This window comes from Moschus berezovskii, chromosome 7, assembly GCF_049115385.1.
Source record: "Moschus berezovskii isolate FMDL1 chromosome 7, NW_MosBer_1.0, whole genome shotgun sequence".
In the NCBI taxonomy this organism is placed as follows: Eukaryota; Metazoa; Chordata; class Mammalia; order Artiodactyla; family Moschidae; genus Moschus; species Moschus berezovskii.
In genome coordinates, this window is record NC_142466.1 from 37,715,936 (window position 1) to 37,734,751 (window position 18,816).

An 18,816-nucleotide genomic window follows, 5' to 3' on the forward strand; every position below is an offset into this window, starting at 1 on the left:
TGAAAAGCAAAGATCTAACTTTCAGGTCAAAGAAAGCGAGATGTTCTGGGAGAGCCCAGACAGTTGTTTGGCAGAAATGTTGGGAAACACATTCAAGCACAGATGGATTATTAGATTAGATGACTTCTGATCTCACGGTCTGAAGATGATATAATTTGACACAGTTCAGTATTCATGTTAGGGGAGAATGGATATAATTTGAACACATGCTATCCTCAGATTTTTTTTCAATTTCTATAAGTATCAGCTGCAAGTATTTATTGAATTAGAGTTTTTAAAGCTTTCTCTATTTTAAGAAGAATATATTTCTTTAGAAATACAATTTTTCCTAATAGCATAAGACAATGCCATAATTGATTTAACCATTCTTTGTTGTCCTGACAATACCATTTATTGATGCGAAGTGTACCTTTGGTAAAAACCAAATATTTTTGGACAAGATTATTATTTTACAATTATATTTATAGTCAGTTAAAAGATTGGACACATTTTGTTACATACTTGGCATTTGGCAAAATCTGAATTCCTGTAGAAATTGACAACTGACCTTGGACTCAAGTGTCTGTAAACTGCTTCCCATAAGAATACTGTGGCTGGCTCCTTTGGATGGGCAGAAGCAGACCATAAGCATTTTCCCTCTGTCTTCAAAAGATGAAGGGAAAGCATTGGTCCATCCTGAGGAGGTCGAGATGCTGCACTCCTGGCGTACTTGATGTTCAACTCTGTCAGGCCAGGGATCCAGTGGGACTGTACAAGCTCATAACACACATGGGGTGTCTGTCTTCTCACACATGAAAATTTAGAAAATAGTTGTTGAATAGTTGTTCTTAAGAGTTCTGGCATTTCCCTATCCTTTTCATTCCCTTCCTTCCTTCGTCCATGTTTCATTAGGAAAGAAAAAGACTAGACAAGACACTTTGTGTTCTGCTATATCTCCAGACTCAGTTATAGAGTTGGGTACCCAGTCATTCAGTCGTGCCTGACTCTTTATGACCCCATGGACGGTAGCCAGCCAGGCTCCTTTGTCAAAGGATTTCCCAGGCAAGAATACTGGAGTGAGTTGCCGTTCCCTTCTCCAGGGGATCTTTCCAACCGAGGGATCAAACCCACATCTCCTGTGTTGGCAGGCAGACTTTTTGTCTCTGTGCCACCTGGGAAGTTCAGGTATAGTAGATTGATTCCAGTATGAGGTTTTTATTTTATGTAATCAGGTTTTATTTTCCCTTTATTGTAAAATATTATATACTTACTAGCCAAGTGTGGTGAAAATATGAAGCAGTTCTGTATTTTTAGCCAAACCAATAATAAAGTACCTAGAAGACAGCCTGTGTGGTTTTACTAGGATTGTGGAGTACTCACTGTCTAACTCTTTACCAGAGATATTCCGGAGCTACCAGAGCGAGAAGAAGGAGAGGGGGAAGAAAGTGACCTTCAAAATGCAGCCTACAGCAACTGGAATCAGCCTAGGCGGTAAGGACTATTTCTGTCTTCTGCCTACTCAGGGTTTAAAGATAGAGAGGGGTGGTTTCAAGTACTAGATTACAACTTGCTACTGTGACTTTGAGCAAGCTGTTTAATATTGCTCACCGTCCATTTCTCTTTGGCCACGGAGTGGAGAAGATAGTATGTATCACACAGGGTTAACACTAATACGTACTTGAGGATTTGGCACATAGTAGGGACTAAATAAAATTGACTAGAAAATTATGCACAGGTAGTTGGAATATTTTCTGTAGAGTGTATCTTAGGCAAACCACCAAATGTTAACTTGAAATTTTTCTATCTGTAGAAAGTAGATATGCAAACATATACATTCAAAATGTATGTGTGAGCATCTTATCATAGGCTGTGGTTATTCTAACCTATGGTCTTTCTAGAATGAATTTCATATATAATGGGAATGATGACTTTCCTAAATCTACTCATATATACCTCTGTATATTACTAAGGTGTATTTTCCTGTTCTGAGTAGAAGAAGATTCAGTTTAGTAGGAATTTACTGAGTCCTGATTATTGACAAGATGAGAGGAAGATAGTTTTGTAAATAAAAGGGAAATGTAGGACATAAATCCTGCCTTTAAGGAAGCTACTGTGTAGTGAGTTAGACAAGGTGTAGAGAGACACAAAATAATGAAAAAAAATGTAAGATATTTTGCATTAAGGGTAAAATATAATCAATGGACACTTTCTCTGAACAGATTTAAAGTTGACCGTAAGAGAAGTGCCTTTTACATATTTATTAACTATTTATTCTACAATGAATAAATACAATTTTCAAGATAGAAAAATTTCTACTCTTCTGATGTGTGATACAGTTTGATGATTTGCCTAGTTTGTAAGTGAACTTCAGGCTGCATCACCTTTAAACATTTTCTAGGTTGAATCACGTTCAAAGTATAGGAAACCTTTTATGTTGCTTTCATAAGAAACAGCATCTCCAGCCAAATAAAATGACTTTTTGATTTCATTTTTTTAAAAATTATTCAGACTGCTTTAAAAAATCAAAGTCTTCCTACATTATTGCTCACATTGAGAATAGAAGTGCTAGATTTGTAGCAGAAAAAATATGGTAAGATGTGTGCTCAGTCGCTTGATCGTGTCTTAACTCTTTGCAACCCCATGGACTGTAGCCTGCCAGGCTCCTCTGTCCATGGAATTTTCCATGCAAGAATACTGGAGTAGGTTGTCATTTCCTACTCCAGTTATAAGATGTTAGGTTTTTTGTTTATTTGAAGATAGAGGCAGAAGTAAGTTAGATGGAATTATAAATATAGATGGAATTATAAATACTAAATGGAAATATATTTATATATACACACACATGAAATGGAATATTATTACTCAGTCATAAAATAGTGATATTCTTCCATTGGCAGCAGCATGGATAGACCTAGAGGCTATTTTGCAGGGTGATATAAGTCAGATAGAGAAATCCTATATTTTGTCACATATATGTGGGCTCTAAAAAATAAACCAGTTTATATACAAGACAGAGACAGACTCACAGGTATAGAAAATGAACTAGCGGTTACCAAAGGGGAGAGGAAAGGCAGGAGGGGCAAATTAGCTGTGAGAGATTAATAGATATAAACTACAATGTATAAAATAATAAGTAACAAGGATATACTGTATAGCACAGGGAATTATAGCCATAATCTTGTAATAATTTCTAATGGAGTTAATCTGTAAAAATACTGAATCACTGTACTATGTCACTATACTTCACTTAAATAAAATATTTTTGAAAGAGTAATTACATTTTTAATTTAAAAATAAAAGAAGTAGAACCTTTAACATTTGGAAGAGAATTTAATATCATAATGCACTTAAAGTCCTTAGTACAATGCTGGGTACACAGTGAGGACTCAGTCAGTGGTTGGTCTTAGCAGTCATCAGCGTCTTCTTCATTATTATTCATTCCAGAGCAAGTGAAAATTGTTGAGCACAGGAATCATTATGAAATTTTCTTAAGAGGAGAAATTGGGTACAACTTCTGGACCAGAAGATTTTTATACTTTACTTCTCAATTTTAACCTTCACATCACGCTAAGTTATGTCTCTACTGGTGGTAACTAGTTTACCAAGAAAGTATGTCTACAGATTCTGTAAATCTTAAAGAAGATAATCTGCCCTCACTAACCATATGGAATCCCTCAATTTTTTTTAGGGGAGAGGTTCATAGAAGTTCATGAGGAAGCTTACCAAAATAATTAGAGCTTTTAGTAAATAAGGAACAAGGGTCATGAATATGCTTTACAGCACTGGAAACCTGCTGGATATTCTTTCATGCAGTCAAGAAAAATTTGTAAATAACCTGTGTTACGCTTTTATTTTGCATGTGATTTTCACGTGCAGGGTTATATCATACTGTAGGTATCGTCTTCCAGCTTGCTTACTCTTAAATGAATGTCTCTGTACACTATCATGTCGATAGAAAAATATCTAGTTCGTTCAGTTTTCTTGTGGCAGTGCCTTTCAGTATATGAATGTAGCTCAGTTTATTTTCAGATTGATATTTGAATAGTTAACAGTTAATTATTATAATAATCCTGTGCAGTAAGTATATTTTCTTACACATTTGTCTAGATATGTATTCCAAAGGGAAATTGCTGACTTGTAGATTTAGCTCTGTTATTTACTGGCAGTTGTCAAATTGGTTTTTAAGGTGGCTGTATCAATTTTTACTTTATTTCTAATATATGAGAGCTTTTTTCCCCCATATCCTTGTTATCACATCATATGATCATCTTTAAAAATGCTTTTATCAACCCAATGGGTAAAATATGGTACATTGAGTCCAGTTACTCCTAATAAACAATGTGTAAGCATGACAGATTGAGGTGCTGATATACAGGTTTGTTCACTTGTCATATGAATTGAATATTATACCTTGTTGACCTTACTTCAGTAATCATAGTTATCATCATCATAATAAGAGTAATCAGATTTATTGATTGCTTTACTAAGTCATAAACCTTTGTTTTGCACTGACATACATTCATGAATTTAATCCTCACAGCAGCTCTCTGATGCTGGGGCTCTTGTTTGATCCATTTTCCAGCTGAGGAAAGGAAAAGAGAGACTAAGGGAGTAAAAGAGGGTCACCCAGTTGTTAAGTAGCAGAAGGGCAGGAATTGAGCCCAGGAACTCTTGGTTCAGAGTTCAGGCAACCTGGCCTCAGAGCTCTACTTTAACTTTGATTTTATTAATTTCACTTTTTGAAAATCTGTGTTCTCCAGAAAGGCTAACATTTTTCTGTAAAACCAGCTCTGCACATGTTCTGTACAGTTTTTATTTTATAGGTCTCTTATTTTCTTCTTAACATGGAATGTTGACCATGTTCTGCTCCATGAATCCTGGGTCGGTTCCTCAGTGCTGGGGTCATTTTGGCATCTCTGTTTCTGGTTATCTGCTCTGATGTTTTGGAGAGTTACAGCATTTCCTCTAGGACTGGATCTAACACCACTCTGCTGTCTGTGCTACATCCTGAGGAGGCATGGGGTACTGGTATCCAGAGGCTGTTTAACCTCTGTGCCTCTTCCCTTTGTAAAACAGAGTGACAGGAGCATCCAGCTCACAGGAGTGACTTGAAAATAAAATCAAAGTATATGGAACTCACTTGGAGAATAAGGCTGAGTACATAAGCCCTTAATGAGCTTTTGCTGCGACTGCTATTTTTAGTGTTCAGAGAATCATGAGAACCATTCTCTAACATATATCAACTACTAAGAATCTCTGAGACATTTTCTTTCCTTTTATTTTATTTTATTTTTTTTCATTTTTAAAAGAAGAGGGAATGAGTCCCACCTATATATTCTGGATTCTTAAATATTAAAGACAGTGGCTGACTCTACTGACTTTACTACTTTGCCGTTTTTACCTTAGAAATTGGAAGAAATTGGTTCTTGTCTTTCATAGAATTTCTAGAATGAAATAAAGTGATGAAAATAATTTTAACTAGTTTAAGGTTTTCTCACAGATTTGTTAAGATGAAAAATCATAGTGTGATCCCTTTAAACTAAAACACAGGTCTCTAGGTCTTAGATTTCTAATAAAGGAAAAAAGTGCTGACCAGAGAAAAGAAGTATTCCTCGTCTGCTTCCTGTGACTAGTTGTCCCTCCTCTCATCTCGCTGTGGTGTGTTTTTACCCCAGTCTTTTCTTACCAGGACCTCCCTCAGCACCCAGGAGTGCTACCTCCAACCTTTCGTTTCCTCTAGGAGCATGTCACACGTCAAGGTTGAGGGTATGCTGGACCAAGCTCTCTTCTGCTGTCTGATGTCCAGCATTGGCTCCCTTCCTGCAGGTTAGAGTAGAATGCAAAGTCTCATTACCTGTCTTAGAACTTTCTACTTGGTATCCCTGTTTGCTTCCAGTCATCTGAGCCCCTTCATCTTGGCCAAACACCTCGGTGCTAATCACCTTATTCTTGTATCCCAGCCTTTTCATAAGACATGTACTTTCAGTTCATCCATGGTTCTGACTGCTATCTACAGGTGTTAGATATGAGTTCATGTGCTTATTATGTGGGTGGAGGAAGAGTACATTTAGGACAGAGGCAGTAGCAAACGCCAAGTCCCCAGGGTGGGAGATGAACCTCAGCAACAGCAAGAGGATGTGGTAGCCGGGGTGAAAAGAGGAGTGGAGAGCTGAGGAGAATGTGTTTAGGAGATGGTGATGGGCTCAGATCACGGAGGATTGTGTTAGCAACCGCTCTTCATGCCCTGACTGTTAGTTTCTAGGTCTGTGTTGGCGAGGCAGACTGTTGCAGAGGTAAGCTTCTCATTCAGTATATACAGAAACATTCTCTTTCTTAACTGGGTTGCTAAGCTTAGAAGCTACCATCTGTTTGAGAGTAGCTGAATTTTTTAATGTCTGCAGTATTAGAGCTCCTGAAAAATGGTCCTTTAATATTCATTTGTGCCTCAGCCTGGAGTATGAATCTAATATTAACTTGTAACAAATCAGTTTCAGAAATATATTATTAATAGTATTTATCAGACCCTATAAAACACTTATTTGGAAAAGTAATTTATTTATAGTGATTTTGTCTTACTGTTGGTAAAACCTTAACAAATTGAGCAAATGATATTTACAAAACTTAGTATAATAATATCTTATTCCTTTGAATTTTTAAAAATGTATTTAGTATTATTATTTTTAACCACTTGAACCACTTTTAATCTTGTAGGTTAGTGACATAAAGTGTGCTCACATTGCTTTGTAACCATCACCGCCATCCATCTCTGGAACTTTTTTGATCTTGTGAAACTAAAACTCTGTACCCACTAAATAGTAACGTCTTATTTCCCCCTCCCTGCATCATCTAGCAACCACTGTTCTCCACTGTTCTGTGAATTTGACTATTCTAGGTACATTGTGTAAGTGGGATCATACAGGATTTGTCTAGCAGAGTGTTCTCAAAGACCATCTATGTCTTAGCATGTATCAAAATTTCCTCCCTTTATAAGGCTGAGTTTTCTTCCTTTGTGTTTACACGCCTTTTGTTGGTTCATTCATCTATTCATGGGCACTTGGGTTGCTTCTGCCTTTGGCTTGTGAATAATATTTTCTTATTGTGAATTGTGAGTGATATTTCTGTGAACATACTATGCGTGTATGTCTTCAAGACCTTGCTTTGAATTCTTTTGGGTATATACCCAGGCGTGGAACTGCCTGATCATATGTTAATTCTGTTTTTAATTTTTTGAGGAATTTCTATACTCTTTTTCCATAGCAGCTGTAACATTTCACATGGGTACGAACAGTGCACAAGGCTTCTAATTTCTCCATAATTTGTACAATTTCTCCCTGCCAAACTTATTTTCTGTTTTTTTTTTTTTTTTGCATTAGCCATCTTACTGAGTGGGAGCGGGTATTTCTTAGTAGTTTTTTATTGTTGCCCTGGGTCTTCATTGCTGCGTATGGGCTTTCTCTAGTTATAGTGAGTGGGGGCTCTCACCAGATGCGGTGTGTGGGCTTCTCCTTGCAGTGGCTTCTCTTGTTGCAGAGCATGGGCTCTAGGTGCATGGGCTTCAGTATGGCAGCACATGGACTCATAGCAGTGTTGATTCACGTAATGGTTAGTGATATGAGCATCTTTTTATGTGCTTACAGGACATTTGTCTATCGTCCCCAGAGAAATACCTAGTCAAGTTCTTTGCCCAATTTTGATTGTTTTCTTTTGTTGTTATCATTGAGTTTTAGGGGTTCTATGTATATTCTGGATGTTCATCCCTTATCAGATTTGTGGTTTGCAAATATTTTCCCTTTCTTTGGGTTGCTATTTTACTCACTTGATAGTACTTTTCAATGAAAAAAAGCTGACCCTTTTTTACTTACTTACTTTTGCTGATGCGCAATTTGTCCGTTTTTAATTTGCTGCCTGTGCCTTTGGTGTTATAGCCAAAAAACCCAACTTTACGAGGCTTTCTCCCTGTACTTCCTTATGAGACTTTAAAATTTTCTTTATTTTTTATAGGGTTGAACTTTGGCGAGAACCAAGCAAATCCTTGGGCATCAGCATTGTTGGTGGACGAGGGATGGGGAGTCGTCTAAGCAATGGTGAAGTGATGAGGGGCATTTTCATCAAACATGTTCTTGAAGATAGTCCAGCTGGCAAAAATGGAACCCTGAAACCTGGAGATAGAATAGTAGAGGTACCCTCCAGTTAGCTTTCTGTGCTAAAATTACTCACCTGGGCCATCCTCTTTACCAAGGGAATCATTTATACACTGACTCAACACTCAAGTAAAATATGTTTGTTGTTAAAGAATTTCTTTCTTATTTTTTTGTTTTCATCCACAATTTTTATCTTCAGTATATGATGACAAATTATATATATATATAGATAGATAGATAGATAGGTGTTTGGAGGTATAACCAACTGTTCTAAAAAATGTCGGCGCTGAGATAAATTACTAAGTTCAGTTAGAAAAACAAAGCAAATTTCTTGGGGAATAATTAAATTGTTTAAAGTATGTGTACACACACAAAATGTATACATCACAGTTGAACCCTCAAATGAGACTTTATTTCAGGAAATACCTAAATGTTGTTGGATAAGATTTTTTTAAATGAGTCTTTTTGGTAAAGTTTTTTATGCTAATATCCTCATTACCTTTTATAGAAAGGTCTCCCCACCACCCCCACCAACTCAAGTTTGGCTTTTCCTCCATATCGTTGCTTTGCCCATTCCCCACTCATCACTGAGGGCGGTGTGTATGAGTATGCACGTATGCATTGGTATGTATGTGCATGTGTGTACACATTTCCTTATATGTAAGAAAGAAGCATTTGGTCAAATTGTATCTAATCCCTTCATTCAAAGCTAAGTTTAATATTTTATATCTACTCTTCTTACAAGTCACTCATCATTTACTCAAGTATTCCTAGAGCAACTGTTGGATTCCAGGTGCTATAACAGGCTCTGGGCATCCCACAGTAAATAAAACATCCAGCCTGCCTGTCAAATGGGACAGACCTGACAAGTAATCAGGTCACTTCAGAATAGTGTGATGAATTATTTGATTAACATAAGCATAGTTTTAGTAAATGTGTAGAGGAAGGTCAGCAAATACTGACCCAGATTTGCTGGGCTGTCAGGGGGTCGGACGCGGCTGAGCGACTTCACTTTCACTTTTCACTTTCACACATTGGAGAAGGAAATGGCAACCCACTCCAGTGTTCTTGCCTGGAGAATCCCAGGGAAGGGGGAGCCTGGTGGGCTTCCGTCTATGGGGTCACACAGAGTCGGACACGACTGAAGTGACTTAGCAGCAGCAGCAGCAGCAGGAGGTAGAGAGTCAATTAAGAGAGACAACTTCCAAACAAAAACCAACTGATCACTTTGTTATTATGACAACCAGTATTTTTACTTTGTACAAGTGATTGTCTCTCATTTTCTAAATCCATGTAACTTACACACTAAGAGGCCTTAATTGTGTAGAAGAAGGTGGTAAGAATCAGCCACAACTTGAACGCTGTGAGCATTGATCTATTGTTTAAAGTATGCGTACACTGAGAACTGACAAAAGAAGACTGAGGTTTGAGAGAAAGCACGGGCTCTGTCTGGTGTTTCGGTTTTTTTTTCTTCTTCTGACCATTTATAAGGACGAATGATGTTTGTTTGTTTGTTTTTTTCTCTATTCCTGTATCTTTGCATCTTTGCTCTTCATTAAATGATACCTTAGCCCCATATTAAAGAATTCTTCATTAGAGTACTGTATAAAATTTCTAATTTAAGTTTATCCAAGGCAATTTATTTTATGAGTACTTCACTACTGAATACTTTTGACCTAAGTAGAAAAATTAAGAAATGTTTATAATTATTTTGAGAAAGGATTAGTCATACTTTGCACCAAAATGTTGTGTTAATGTATCAGTAGAGCTAAACACCCCTTTGAAATTGAAACAAAGTTTTTTTCCTTGTGGTAAAATACTGCTCAGTGGCAGTTTCTTAAATTCAGTTTTTTGCAGGGGCCTTTTTCAGTAAATAAGAAAGCCTTAGGCCTCTGTGATCCTTGGAATTCTAGAACATGACTCTGCTAAGAATCTCTGACAGTGTGTGTAAACTAGAGACCTATGAAATATTATGTGAAAAATACACAGTTCTTTGGACTTGAGCAAAGATATTTAATTTTCTGTTACATTTTCCCATTAATGAAATATATAGTAAAAATATATTTTTATTTTGCAAAAAGTTAGAAGCCATTTTTAATATGCACTGAAAGAGATGTTGCTGTTTCATCTAAGTATCAACCTGAGGGAAGTTTTCAATAAAATACAATGTATAATTCGTTTAAAGGTGATAGGTTCTTTGCAGAGATCTAATAATTTTATTTTTCAGAATTGTGTCTACTCTGATTTTACTAGTTTTATTGTATATACCATTCTCTGGTAATTGGAGATGTTAAAAGTATACCAGTATCCTATAGTTTTCTGGCAAAATTAGCATTTGGCCTTTCGTACTGTTTTCCTTCCTGTTCACGTAGTGCATAAGCTGAGCTGATCATCACCCAGGCAAGCCGTGGTCAATAAAAAGTTCCAAAATAACTTTCATTCTCAAGCTATTTATACAAGATTTGCTAACAAGTAAGCACAATTTCTTGGCTTCCAGCTCGTGTCATGTCTATTGCAAAGATTCTTTTGCCAAACGAGCCTTCAGTTCAGTTCAGTTCAGTCGCTCAGTCGTGTCCGACTCTCCGCGACCCCATGAATCACAGCACGCCAGGCCTCCCTGTCCATCACCAACTCCTGGAGTTCACTCAAACTCATGTCCACAGAGTCGGTGATGCCATCCAGCCATCTCATTCTCTGTCGTCCCCTTCTCCTCCCATCCCAACCTTCCATAACCTAATTTTTCTGTACATCCGAATTTTGTTTTTAACTTCAAGCTCCCCTAATAGAAATACACAAAGCATCACACAGCCACTTCCCAGACCGCTCTGTGATGACTGGGAAGAAAATTTGTACAGTGACTTTATGATGAAAACAGTGCTACTAGGCAGTTCCTTTGTATTGTTTCTTTGATGATGCTGATTTGTCAATTTAAAGGAACAACTGGGAAATGTAAGGGAAGTAGAAGCAGAGCCTTCATTCTAACTGATTATTATTTCAGTTGAATTTTGGAGACATAAATCTGTGTCCCTAAAATGGGACCATAAGTCTGCTGGACAGATGAAAAATTCTGGAGCCTCACAAGTAGTCTCAATTATTTTTGAATCTGAAAAATATTTTTTAGGAGCCTTACCCAGGATTCTCAAAACTCCAAACGGCAAATTGTTCTGTTTTTCTATAGCTTCTTAAAATGTTAAGCTGAGGCCTTCCATTGCAGGTGGATGGCATGGACCTCAGAGATGCAAGCCATGAACAAGCTGTGGAAGCCATTCGGAAAGCAGGCAACCCTGTAGTCTTTATGGTACAGAGCATTATAAACAGACCAAGGGTAAGCAAAAACAAAGGGCAAGGTAGGCGCATCCAACAGTGTTCAACTTGGAATCTAACATATCCAGGGCCAAGTTGTTTCTCGGACCCGAGATCAAGCCTTGAAATCTCAGGAGACTTTTAAAAAGTTTATTTTGCTTTTTTTCCCCCACTGAGTTATCCTGAAAATCCTTCTACCATGTATAACAGACACTTGAAGTCTGTTGAAAACACATAAAAGTAGGATTCACTGGTAGCCCATAGGCATCTAGATGGATAATCTTTAGTTTTACTATAGTCATAAAATATGTAAGTTGTTAAGAAGGATGTGGTGGAGTTATTCAGGTTGATAGCCTGTGACGTCTAGTCAGGTTTCTGAGAAACTAAAGAGAGTTCATTTTCTTTATAAGTTTAGAATTTCCAGTATTCAATCTGTGTGTTCCTGCGCGTGGTCACATTAGTGGACATTAACTTTCCATCTGATGGATTTTTTGTTTGTTTTTGTTTAAACTGTACGTTTATATACTCAGAATTTCATACCTGTTGTTTCCCAGCCACCATTACTGAATAGCTCTCATCACTGTGTAGCCCCTGGTGGACAGAGACCTATTAAACCATTTTACTGTTGGTTATTATGACTGAAATGGCTTTAAAAATATTTTAGAAATCTAAGCACATCCAGTGCATGTTGTTGATGAAGATACTAAGAGAAACTTTGTATATTTGATATGTTACCAAAGATGAACATTATGCCGGTAGTTTAAAACTAGTTTTTCTATATCTTCTTTATGCCTCAGTGGAAAAAAAATTTTTTTCCTGTGCAGTAGCTCTTAAACATACTGGGCCTTAGAAAGTTCTTCAGATTTACTGAGAAGTTAGCATAGCATTTCAGGAGTTTCTTAGATGTCCTCAGGCTCATACAGGGTCCACTTCTGGATGTAGGAATCTCTGTCATACTGATTCTTTTTGAAATAACTGCTTATTAACTTTTAGGGTTTGTTGTCTTTAAAAAGACAATGTTAGCACATGTAAGAAAAGTGAAAAAGATCATCTGAAATTTAAAATGTGTAATTTTATTCATACAATATATTTAATTTTAATTTTTAAAATTAAAAATTTAAGGTAGTAATGCTCAAGTTACGGAGGAAGCAGCATAGTGAAAAGGTTTTTAGAGATCAGTAAAAGGAACTTTTCAACATTCAGTGCCCCAGGAAGCAAAGTGACCAGATTTATCTTGTTGGTTTTTCCTTTTGTTAGAGTAAACTCTGGTCAGAGTTTACTCTAAGAAATGAATTAGTAGTTCCTAATGTAAGCAGTTTCAGCTTTAGCATCAGAGGGGTTGGGGGTGGGAGCAGACCGGGACGACAGAGCATGAGATGGCTGGATGGCATCACTGACTCGATGGACATGAGTTTGAGTGAACTCCAGGAGTTGGTGATGGACAGGGAGGCCTGGCGTGCTGTGATTCATGGGGTCGCAAAGAGTCGGACACGACTGAGCGACTGAACTAATTAACTAACTAATGTAAGCAGTTATCTTCACATTTGCAGTTTTTAATCGTTCGGTTACTTATTGTTAGGTGATAATTATCCATTCAGATAAGAAAATCTGCCAAATGGTGGGACCAGATCATCCTGCATTCTTTTCAAACGCTGTTTGGTTTGTTTAAATAACTACAGGTCTTTCTACATTTGTTTCTGTTTGTTGTGTTAAACATAGACATAGCATGATGATGTTGGTAAATGACTGTTTAAGTTAAAGCTGTTTTTTTATGTGTGTGGGTGGGTTTTATTCTTTTTTTGTTTTTACTTTCCAACTTTTGTATCATTTAGGGCAGTACTACAAACTGCTGAGTCGGATTCTCAGTTTACTTTTAAATATTAAATTGCAAATATTTCTTTCATTGCCAAGTTACATTTTCTAATGTGCTGGGAAGATATTTTCTCATGCACCTGGAAAATATTCCTATTTTATTATCTGAGGTATAATGACGCCTGATTTATAGTAATATTCCAGAATTAATCTTGCTTAACATGATACATGTAGTCAAATGTTATGTGACAGGGTTTAGGACCTGATACCCTAAAACAAAACACCTTGGCATGCCGAATATTTAAATGGAAGTTATCTGAGAAAAGGCAGGTGCTAGAAGGACTCTGACCTCTCCTTTCTCCCCCAAAGCAGGTCATAAGACTCTCCTAAGAGATCTTAAGGAGAGGCGCGTCCTTACCTTCAGATGAGGAGGACCCCTGAGAGGAATCGGAATGAACAGGCCTTGCTAAGTTTTCCCCAATTAACTATGCTTAGCTCATGCTGTCTTGTCCTGTCATATTTTCCCCAACTTTCTACTCTTCATCAGACCTCTTATAAAAGCACTCAGACTTAATTAACCATTTCTTCTGGTCTTCATTTCCCAGTGGAGGCTCTGTGTCACACAGAGCTTAGGTTACATCAATATGCATGTTTTTTCCTCATTAATTTGTTGTTTGTCTCAGAGATCCAACCAAGAGTCTTGAGAAGGGTATAGGAAAGATCTCTTTCCTCCTCTACAGTAATATTTTGCTTTGGGAAATGAGAAAAAAAATTTGTATTTAAAATAAGATATTGGGCTTCCCAGGTGGTGCTAGTAGTAAAGAACCCGCCTGCAAATGCAGAAGACATGAGAGATATACAGGTGCAATCCCTGGATCCAGAAGGTCTCCTGGAGGAGGGCATGGCATAGGGTTGCAAAGAGTTGGGTGTGACTGTAGTGACTTAGGACTTCCCCAATAGCTTAGTGGGTAAAGAATTTGCCTGCAATGCAGATAGATGCGCGTTCACAGTCCGTGGGGTCGCTAAGGGTTGGACACGACTGAGCGACTTCACTTTCACTTTTCACTTTCACACACTGGAGAAGGAAATGGCAACCCACTCCAGTGTTCTTGCCTGGAGAATCCCAGGGACGGGGAAGCCTGGTGGGCTTCCATCTATGGGGTCACACAGAGTCAGACACGACTGAAGTGACTTAGCAGCAGCAGCAGCGCGTTTGATCCCTGTGTTGGGAAGGTCCTCTGGAGAAGGAAATGGCTACCCCCTCTAGTATCCTTGCTTGAAAAATCCCATGGACAGAGAGCCTGGCGGGCTACAGTTCATGGGGTCACAAGAGTTGGACACAACTTAGCATGCACACCTTAGCACAGTACAACAAAATGAGATATACTTCAGTTCAGTTCAGTCGCTCAGTTGTGTCCGACTCTTTGCGACCCCATGAATCACAGCACGCCAGGCCTCCCTGTCCATCACCAACTCCCGGAGTTCACTCAAACTCATGTCCATCGAGTCGGTGATGCCATCCAGCCATCTCATTCTCTGTCATCCCCTTCTCCTCCCGTCCCCAATCTTTCCCAGCATCAGAGTCTTTTCCAGTGAGTCAACTCTTCGCATGAGGTGGCCCAAGTGTTTTCAGTAATTTACTTATCTGTGGAAATAATCGTGTCTCCAGGAATCTACAGGGAAAAATATCATAAATACTTCAGAGTCTCTTTGGGCTTCCGTGGTGGCTCAGTGGTAAAGAATCTGCCTGCCAGCGCAGGAGACATGGGTTCGATCCCTGGGTTGGGAAGATCCCCTGGAGGAGGAGATAGCAACCCACTCCAGTATTCTTGCCTGGAGAGTCCCATGGACAGAAGGGCCTAGCAGACTACAGTCCATTGGTTTGGTCTCAGAGTCGGACACAACTCAGCGACCAAACAAGAGTCTCTTAATGGTAAATGTTTTATTTGTGGATGTAATAAAGCATCAAGAAAATCTTGTACATAGACTGAAAACTAGTCAGTCTTTTTAGCTCTTCAACTGTTCAAGAATTAGAACTTCTCAGAACTAACCCCGGTAATTCCACCAGTATGACAGTTCACAGTTCAGGCTGACCACATTGTCATATTAAGGGGTGGGTCCCACTGATTTGGGCCAGAGGATGATTTTGTCTTCCCTGTGCTTCTTAGTTAATAACATTTCTGTTTTTATCCACCCTTGGAACTATAAACACAAGTTTCGTCATTGATTTTTTAATGAGAAATGCACTCTCCCTATAAATCCTTCCCTAATAATAGAATGTTCTGCTCTTTCATGTGCTGTGCTCATCCTGTACTCTTATACTCTTCTTTCAGGGCCAAATTCTAATCCTATGTGAGCAGCAAGTTGAAAAAGCAGAAAGCAAAGCCAAACAAAAAAAACCCAGAGCTTTATTCAAATATTCCATTTCTTGTCATCATTATTTTGATTCATCTTGTTCTCCAGAATTATAAAGGAAATGTAAAACCGTACAATTCCATGTGTGAGGATTAGAAATAATCTACCTTCCATAACATTGAGTTATTTTGCCTAGGATGTGTTTTTCATCTCTGCTTGGTCATTTCTTTCACCTTAATAAATGGTCTTTTTTTTTGCATTTGTGATCTTCCCTTTTATAAAGCAGGAGTTGACATTTTAAATTGAAAAGCAGAGGGAAAGTTGAGATGAGCAGAAATGTCAGCGTGCCCATTTCTTTTGCCTGTCTTCCTTCTGTAGGAAAAAACTTTGTCGGAAGAGCAGATTGAAAGGGTGATGTGGCATGAGCTTTAATATAGCTGTACTGAGTGAGGGTAGTCTTTGTAGAGTGCAGGGTGGTGTCACATGACAACCTCTTCCTACTCTCGATGCTTGCCAGTAGGGCTTTTTTATAGAGAGAAGTAACACAAACAGTTAATTAGAGCCAAAATGAATTTTAAATGTCTGCAATTTCCTCTGAAAGATATAGTCAATAAAAGAAAAAGTAGTGTGAAAAAAAATTTATTGTGCTAAGGAAATTACTTTTTTTACTATGAAAATGCTACATTCTCTTTGGCAGTCATCCTGCCTGTAATATGTGTATTTCAACTCCAATAGTTCAAGCTCAGGACATATCAGGCGAGCCACAAAACCTGTGTGAACACTCTAAGGCAGGACTTCAAATATTACCGAAACCTCATAAATTCCCCAATAAGATGGGAACTTCTATAGGAAATTAAAAATAGCTGTCTGTCTATATTTTGTGGTGTTCCTAGCGCCACAAAAAGTGGGCAGAAATAGAGAACAACACTGTAGGAAGTGGTTTGTTTCTTTAAAAATTATTGATTTCCTTGTTTAAATAATACTATTGATTGAAGCAAACTTAAAATCTAATCACAGTATAAAAAAACTCCTGACTGAGAAACAAAATAACAGAACACTGAGCATTACCAGTGGACTAGGAGACACATGTTTAATTTGCATTCTGTAACTGATAGACTCTTATTTTTGTTTTTTGTTTACCAAAAAAGCATAATTTGCTTTTAAGTATAAATAAAAAACCATTTATGGTTTTTAATATTGAAGCATGTTCACTGATATGCATGGAACATATGTTAATACCAGTGGGTGAAATATGTATGCTTACCTGTCGGTGACAGTGACAACATTCAGTGAAAATGAAAGAAATGTGGAGCCAGTTTGATAGACTTGCTTCCTTATGTGTTTTTGTGGCCAGATTTAGATTTGAGTGTGGATTCAGGTTGCTCTAGGAAACAGTTCTAGACTGTTTGATAAGATTTTGTTATTAATGATGAAATCTGATAGGATCTGATGTCACATAGTTATTTAAATCAGGAATTGCTTTGTCCTTATAATGGAGTTGTTTTAAATACATTTCTCTTGCGCTCAGCGCCTCTTATGTTTCCTTTTAGAAATTTTTTTTGCCTTCCTTGCCGCACAACCTTTACCCTAAGTACAAGTTCAGCAGCACTAACCCATTTGCTGATTCTCTACAGTTCAACGCTGACAAGGTTGGATAATGACCATTGTCTTGCCATTGCCTTTTTCCAATGTTTTGTTCTTTGTTGCTACTGTGCGTTTGTCCCAGTTCAATGTTGACTGAATTTGGGCAAGGAAAAAAAAAAAACAACTGTGTGTTTGGAGTGGGCATGCAAATCCGTTCTTAAGCATATTTTCTTGCCGGAACCTATTCATTTTTATAGCTGAAATTAGATGACTCTTCTGAACAGTAAAGGAAAATCGTGAGTCTACTGCCCTTATATTTTGGTGTGAACTGAATATTCAGATATATAAATTTCTGTTAGTTGCAAAACATATAAGCTACTTTCATACCTAATTTCTCTAAAAACCTTGTATTAAGTCCTTCTCAGACTTATACAAGGTGGTCCTAAAAGCTCTTCCTTAGTTAATCAGCCTGCACATAATTGTGTATGTGGGAGAATCTGTTGAATATTCATAAAGGATGTTCATGTAAATGCCTGATCAGGAAACAGGGAACTGTTTCAACATTTGTAAATCTATACTTGGATTTGTCATATTCTGATGAAATTATAAGTCCAACAATGAAACAAAAACTTACGAGAATTTGTATACTATAATTTGATTGTGAAAGGAGAAAAGCTGTTAACAATTTTTTTCAGGAAGCATTTTATGAATATTCATTGGATTCTCTTGTTATTATAATACAGATAATCAAAGATGCTGTATCTGAAGGAATATGTTTTCTGTTACTGTAGGCATTACAGAATTCAAGTAGAGTCCTCTTCCGTTGTTCCCCAACTAATCCTTTTGCTCCCACACCTTTTAAGGTTTGTCTTAGTGTGAAATTCTCATGAGTCAGTGAGTGTGTTACAGTGTGCTATGCGTGTACATTATACTTGTGTGCATACATGGCATGGAGTGATTTCAAGTACACTGCATTTTTGCCAGTGAAGGCTGAATGGTCTTCGTTAAAGAATTGTGTTGTGGATAAATTTTTAGAAGTGTCAACAGCAAGCTAAATTCCACAATCTCAGTAAGAATGAGAGTATCAGGCATAACAAAATATAACACTTATTTCCTTTTTAGTAAATGCAGGCTTGTATTGGCTTTATGATTAACCAGCTATGTTAGGGCAACATTTGAGTTTATTCACAGTATGAAAATGTTCTGCGTAAGTAAGATCCTGAATAGTTTTTAGACACGCAAGTTTTGTTTGTTCATTTGTTTTTAAGGAAAATAACAGCTCAGGAAAGTTATACAGAGAGTAAGATCTATAAAATTTGCATCTGTAAATTTATTAAAATTATGACAATTTTAAGTTAGACTTGATTCTACTTTTTGAAAATGAAACGGGCTTAATTCATGCTTCTCAAATTTTCCATTGTTAGTAAGTTTTTAAAAGAATTTTAATGAGAAAAATTCTAAATTACATGTTTCTCCCTACCTTAGTATCATTACTGACCCTTCTGGGTCAAATGAAGTTTTGTATTTGTTTGTTCTTACGTATTTGTACATTGCTTTTTTGAAAGTTTTATGGCACAGCACTTGGGAAGATAACAGAATTCTGTTGGCACTAGTAATTTTTGTCTGTTTGGCCAATGGTATG

The 18,816-nt window shown here is 37.4% G+C and overlaps 1 protein-coding gene across 10 annotated transcripts in view; it reads left to right on the forward strand.

Annotated features, from left to right (window-relative positions):
- MPDZ (multiple PDZ domain crumbs cell polarity complex component) overlaps positions 1 to 18,816 on the forward strand; it is a 186,153-nt gene that overhangs the window by 121,587 nt on the left and 45,750 nt on the right. For 6 of the 10 annotated variants that reach the window (XM_088837899.1, XM_055428220.2, XM_055428223.2 and 3 more), the window contains 5 exons: positions 1,378 to 1,470; positions 7,981 to 8,158; positions 11,335 to 11,445; positions 17,141 to 17,239; positions 17,966 to 18,037. In XM_088837899.1, coding sequence (XP_088694025.1) covers positions 1,378 to 1,470; positions 7,981 to 8,158; positions 11,335 to 11,445; positions 17,141 to 17,239; positions 17,966 to 18,037 — 553 coding nt within the window. The remainder of the gene's footprint in view (positions 1 to 1,377; positions 1,471 to 7,980; positions 8,159 to 11,334; positions 11,446 to 17,140; positions 17,240 to 17,965; positions 18,038 to 18,816) is intronic. The other 4 variants (XM_055428226.2, XM_055428227.2, XM_055428229.2 and 1 more) reach the window with 4 other exon arrangements.